Source organism: Strix aluco, chromosome 1 (assembly GCF_031877795.1).
Source record: "Strix aluco isolate bStrAlu1 chromosome 1, bStrAlu1.hap1, whole genome shotgun sequence".
Classification (NCBI taxonomy): Eukaryota; Metazoa; Chordata; class Aves; order Strigiformes; family Strigidae; genus Strix; species Strix aluco.
In genome coordinates, this window is record NC_133931.1 from 91,538,419 (window position 1) to 91,544,418 (window position 6,000).

Genomic DNA, 6,000 nt, shown 5'->3' on the forward strand with positions numbered 1-6,000 from the left:
TCTGAGTTTTATTAGCTGCTTTTATTTCTGAACTATCCACAGAACATATTTTTCTTTGTGAGTTTCGTGACTACGGTTTGAAGGCTTCTAGCAAATAGCGGGACTGTTTAAATAGCGCTGAGTTTTAGATTACTACATACATGTAGTAATTTTCTGACCTCAGTGACATAGCTCTCTTGAGAAATTTCAGCAGTTCAGTAGTGGGAAAAACTGTGGCATGAAAGGGACCGGTTTTATATCATTTACGTATTGCATGTCTGAGAAGTCCTTCTTTTTGTATTGACAGTTTAATTTGCCACTCCTACCCAATTTGAGTAAGCTGTGTTAATGTCTGTCTAGGTAGATGCAAATTCCTAATTCGGTCTGTGTCCTACTCTTCACATTTGCAGATAAACACAAGTCAAAGACACAGCAGCTAGTTGGGCAGTTTGGTATGGCAAGTGGTGGAGATTGACCTAGCTTGATTTGGATGAATGAAAATCATCTCAAAGTTGTTATAATTTGGGAAGACATTATCTGTGGCATCAAACTTAGGAAGTTTTATATGGGTAAATGAGTCCAGGGCGTGACTCTATATTGTTTCAGATTCGTTCTTCTGACTGACAAATGCTTTTGTCTTCACAGATACAGACAGCAATTCTGAGGACTCTGGGAATCAAAATACAACCAGGTTTACAGGCTACAGTGCTGTCAGTTCATCAAATATGAACAAATCATCTGCTCAAATCTCTTCGGTGAATAATGAAAATGGAAGCCTTTCAGAAGATCCTTTAAATGCAAAGTTTCAACATATTTCCTTCATGCCTGCCTTACACTGTGTGATGCACAGCGCTGCCCAAAAGCCTGAAGCAGTTGTCCCGCCACCCATATCTGCAGATGGTAAAACAATGGGAATGCTTGTTACCACGCCTGTTGCTGTCTCGCCAGTGAGAGAGTCTGCAAATTCCCCTCCTGGTGGAATGGGCCCAGTGACCTCTGGTGAACCTGAGAAACGCCTTGAGCTGATGGCTTCCCCTTTGCCAGTCCCATCCACTTTCCTTCCACATTCTGTCCAGCCTGGTAGCCCTGCTTTGCATTTGGCAATACACAGATTGAAAATGCCCTCTCCACAGGGATCATCGGAAAGTTGCACAGCCAATGGACCGCAGCAGCCGACAGGAAACTTAAGTATTGGATCACCAAATACTGCCTTTATCCCAGTCCACAATCCAGGTAGTTTCCCAGGATCCCCAGTTCCTACTACAGATCCCATCACAAAACCTGCATCCCAGGTGGTAGGACTGAATCAAATGGTGCCTCACATTGAGGGAAACCCAGGAGCAATCCCTCAGCCTACCAATCTAAAGGTAGTTCTTCCAGCAGCTGGTCTCTCCACAGCAGCACCACCACCTCCACCAGCTTCATACGCTTTGCCAGGCAGTCCTCATGCTACCAGTGTGTTGCCCAACCAGAATACAAACGTGCTAAACACTGTGGCAACTTCCTCACCACCTCAGTCAGCTGGTTTAGGTGTTGGCCAGGTCCAGTCCACTGTTCCTCCTGCAATACCTACACATACGCCAGGCCCTGCCCCTAGCCCAAGCCCTGCTTTAACACACAGCACTGCACAGAGTGACAGCACATCCTACATAAACGCTGTTGGAAATAATAACACTAACGGGACAATGTTACCTCCGCAGCAGTTGGGATCTGGTCCTTGCGGTTCTTGCGGACGTAGGTGTAGCTGTGGGACCAATGGAAGCCTTCAGATTAATAGTTATTTTTATCATAACCCACTTCATGGACAAGTCTACAGAGTTCCATCTTTCTTCACTCTGCCATCACTTTGCAATGGCAGCTACCTCAATCAAGCACATCAAAGCAATGGAACACAACTTCCTTTCTTCCTGCCTCAGTCTCCGTATGCAAACGGGCTTATGCATGACCCAGTGATGGGGAGCCAAGCCAACTATGGTATGCAGCAGATGGCAGGATTTGGGAGGTTCTATCCTGTATATCCAGCACCTAACGTAGTTGCCAACACAAATGGGTCGGGACCCAAGAAGAATGGGAACGTTTCATGTTACAATTGTGGTGTAAGTGGACACTATGCGCAGGACTGTAAGCAGTCATCCATGGAGGCCAGTCAACAAGGTAATCATGATAACTCCCAGCGGACTTGCTTTTGAGTTTAGCAGTTTCTCTTTACCTTTCTGAATGTGCTGTTTCTGGTCTTGCAGAAAGGCGTGCGTGCGTGTGTATGTTTTGTGTAAATGGTTGTGCACTAGTGACCTGCTCTGAAACTGCAAAGTATCTTATCTCTGCCTGAAAATTTTGTAGAACAGTGCAAGGGAACGGGGTTCACAGCGTGAAGTTGAAAATGGGTATGATTCAGAGCTGGGAAGTCAAACTATATCAGTCCTAAATTGTCATTCTTTTTTCACTGGTTTGGTTTTGACATTATGTTGAGACTTGCATGTTGTTTCAATTTTTCCATTCCCGTTCAGTGTTTTTTTGGAGACAATTCATTGGCAAAAAGTGGGAGATACCAGTTAACTGTCTATGATACAAACTTGGATTCTTAAAACTTGTGAGAAATTAAAAAAACCAGCAGACTGGCCATTTGATAATTTAACTTTTCTAAAGCTTACCTTTGCACAATCAGCCATCCTTCTGTGCCCCATCATGCCATACATAAATGAAACATACTTTAACTTTTCAGACAAGTTGCAGCAAAAAGGCAAAAACCAATTGGAACTAAAAAATCAAAGGAATGGCTTCAGTCTTACGTGCCATTTCTCTCTCCATGCAGAAGAATGGGGAAAACGCGGTGTTTGCATAGAGCATAAACTATTTTTGATTCTTGGCCTGTGCCCATTCTGACTTTACTTGTTTGGTTGGACTGGAACAGGAGAGACGAACCTTGATGGGGGTCGTCTTTTCTTTGCATTTTTCCAGTAAGGGTAAAGTCCTAGATCTACAGTCTATATCTTTTTTAAACTTACAGTTTTAGCAAGCAGATGAAAGAAAATAGTATAAAATCTTAGGACCTACTTTAAAAGGACTGGAGAATGATAGTGCCTTTTGAAGAGCATGTCCATTTTGATACCTTGTAGTGGTTTTGTAATCCATTTTAATTGTGAGCAGTGACTTAGTAGTTCTCTTTCCTGTTTTAGGCACTTACAGACTGAGATACGCACCTCCCCCTCCCCCTTCCAATGATACCTTGGATTCTGCAGACTGAAACAAGTAAACATTGCCTACTCAAACTGAAGCTTGGGGAATTGGGGGAAGGTGTGTGGGGGAGGGTGGGGGGGTGGTCTTGTGTTTTGGGACATTCCCGGTTCTATATTCTTTTGGAGTTTTTCATTGCTTTTGCACCTCTGTTCCATACATAAGAAGAAAGCTGAGTCCCTGGTCTCCTCCTGGTTCTACAAAAGGCTTGCGTAATGCATGTAATTCAAACACACAGCCAAACAATCAAAAAGAGCATTCGAACCATGCTTTTGCACTGAAGACTTGAGACATGTGCAATGTTTACTGCATTTTTTTTAAAAAAAAGTCCTCTGACCTCTGACATCACTGGTGGAGCAGCCATATGGTGAAAGAAGAAACTTGGTCATGTTCCCCACCACAATCTTCTTCCCTCCCTCCCTGTTCTCCTTATGCTGCTGTTTTATTTTCTTTCCCTGTTTGTCCACGTGGATTCGTTGGACTTGCATGAGTGTTTAGCAGTTCATACAGACCCTGCCCGTACTCTAAATTAATGCTCATGAATTGAGGGGAGATGTTCAAATGTCCTATTAGGAGAGTCCAAAGGAACACACAATACTGTATGTGTACTTTATCCGATAATAATACATATACACAGCTCTTGAGAGTCCCAAATACATGAAAACACATAGAGCAGGAAGGGGCTGAAACTGTGTGGACTGGAACAGATTTAGAAAAATGAATGAGCTTAAATTGACAGATTTTTCTTCCATTGTAGCTTTTTAGCCTGTATGTTCAGCAACAAAGGTGAAAAAAATGGTATGAATGTTGTACTCAGTGTGTTTGCATTTGTAATGAAAGTTGACAGCATTTTTCCTTTTTTAAAGCTATTCTACATCGTGTCAACACAGAATGAACATTACTTGATTGAGTATTTTTTTCCTAAACTATTACAGTGTTGCATTGTACTTAGAATGTAAATGTTTTATTTCAAACTGAACAGAAGCTATGGTTTTCTACAAAATAGTCAGGTATTAGTATTAGAACCTGTCTACCAAATAGCAAAGTCACTATTTTATAACAATTTACCACTATGCGTAATTACGGTATAATGTGAAAGACTGAAATGAGTGTTAAGATGGTATTAATCATGTCAGTATCATGAGTAAGTAAGTTTAATGCTGCTGTATTTTTTATTTTATTTTTAAAAGCCAATATATGTACTAAATTGCTTCCAGGTAATATTTGATTTCCTAAAGTGCACTGAGGTTATCTGGAAGATGAGTGTATTTTTTGACTGCTGCATTCAACACCGATGAACAACTACCACTGTATATCCATAGGGTTTGGCATTCCTCACAGTTCATGGCAGAAATGTTTTTTCTTAAAATCAGACCTGGTGTCCGGTAGAGGGATGAAATAAAATCAATCTTTGGTTCAGCCGTCTAATAAATTGCTAAACAAACAAAAAACTTGAAGAAAAAAAAAAAAAGCTTGATTACTACATTTCTTCATAGGTAGCATTTATATTTATAGCACCAGTGTACATTTTGAAACTTTTTTCTTGGAGGGGGGGAATGGGGAGGGAGGTAGATGAAAGCTTTAATTTAAAAAAAAAAAAAGTTTAAGTAGTAAATGAAAATTATTTTGATTAAAATTTTTATTTGATCTGGGTATTTTTGGACCACTTGAAATGAATGAACTGCGTTTGAGTTGAAGTGAGGGTGTTAAACCACCAATGGACTTGTATTGTGAATTACCTGCCAGTTGTACTTTATGGAACTTACTTTATGATTTAAAATACTGTACTGTAAATAGGAGGTATGTTACCTTCTCTTTATTTGTATGTTTACCATATACTTTGATATTTGAAATGTACTGGAAAGGTCACTTATATTTCTAGAAGAGATTGGATTTTATGCAACCTTTTTCCTTGAATTAACAGCAATAAAAAAATGAAAAAAAAAAAAGTACATGTGTGCAAGTACTGTCCTTTATCACTGAGAACAACAAAGTAAGCGTGATGCTCTGGCTCTGGGTAGAGGGATAGGATTGTGGAAGGTTTCGGCGATCCAGCTCCAATTTGGTTGGGATCTGTTGCTTTTAAGACAAAGCTGAGAATATTTGACTTAAGGTAAGGTCAGTCTTGTATCTGAAGTCTCTTGATATAAACGTGTTTGAGATAGATAGATCTCTTGGGAGAAGGAGGATGACCTTGCATGATAGACCCAGGACTTCGACCTAAGCTCTTTCAGAACAGTTAAGCCTGTTTTATATTCTGATGGTTCCTGTATTTGGGCCAAAACCCAGTTTAAACACGCTTTTTTTTGACTGCAGTGCAAATAATGTGTGTGCCAGTCATGAGTAACTGGAAAGTGAGATCTCTCTTCCATCTGCTAAAATAGATTGAAGGACAATAGGAGTTGCCGGGAGTAGGAAAGAAGCTTAGAAATGTGCAGATTACAGCTGAAGGGTCTGGTGTGGATGTACCCGAACGTGCTCGGGTAGTGCTGAGAAAGAGAAGGGTACTAATGACTCTGTCACCTCACTTTGCTGTACAGACACTGCTGCTAATTCCTGCTGCTTACAGCAGCTTATCTACAGAGCTGAGGACCACAGACTGTCTTAGATCTTTATCCCAGCTTACTCCCCAGAACAACCTACTTCCCGAGAAACCAACTAATGGGATGAGAAGGCTCAAAGCTGCCAATGAACCCAACCTCTTTTCTTCAGGCAACTCCCATAATAATGGGGGGGGTATTGAACCCTGGTGTCATGCAGACATCATCATACAGCTTCTATTTCTGC

The 6,000-nt window shown here is 41.0% G+C and overlaps 1 protein-coding gene across 4 annotated transcripts in view; it reads left to right on the forward strand.

Moving 5' to 3' along the window:
• The window catches only part of ZCCHC2 (zinc finger CCHC-type containing 2), a 44,844-nt gene extending 39,688 nt beyond the window's left edge, over positions 1-5,156 (forward strand). For all 4 annotated transcript variants that reach the window (XM_074826826.1, XM_074826835.1, XM_074826846.1 and 1 more), the window contains 2 exons: positions 625-2,133; positions 3,156-5,156. In XM_074826826.1, the coding sequence (XP_074682927.1) occupies positions 625-2,133; positions 3,156-3,223 (1,577 nt within the window). In that variant the 3' untranslated portion in view covers positions 3,224-5,156. The remainder of the gene's footprint in view (positions 1-624; positions 2,134-3,155) is intronic.
• Positions 5,157-6,000: the final 844 nt, after the last annotated feature.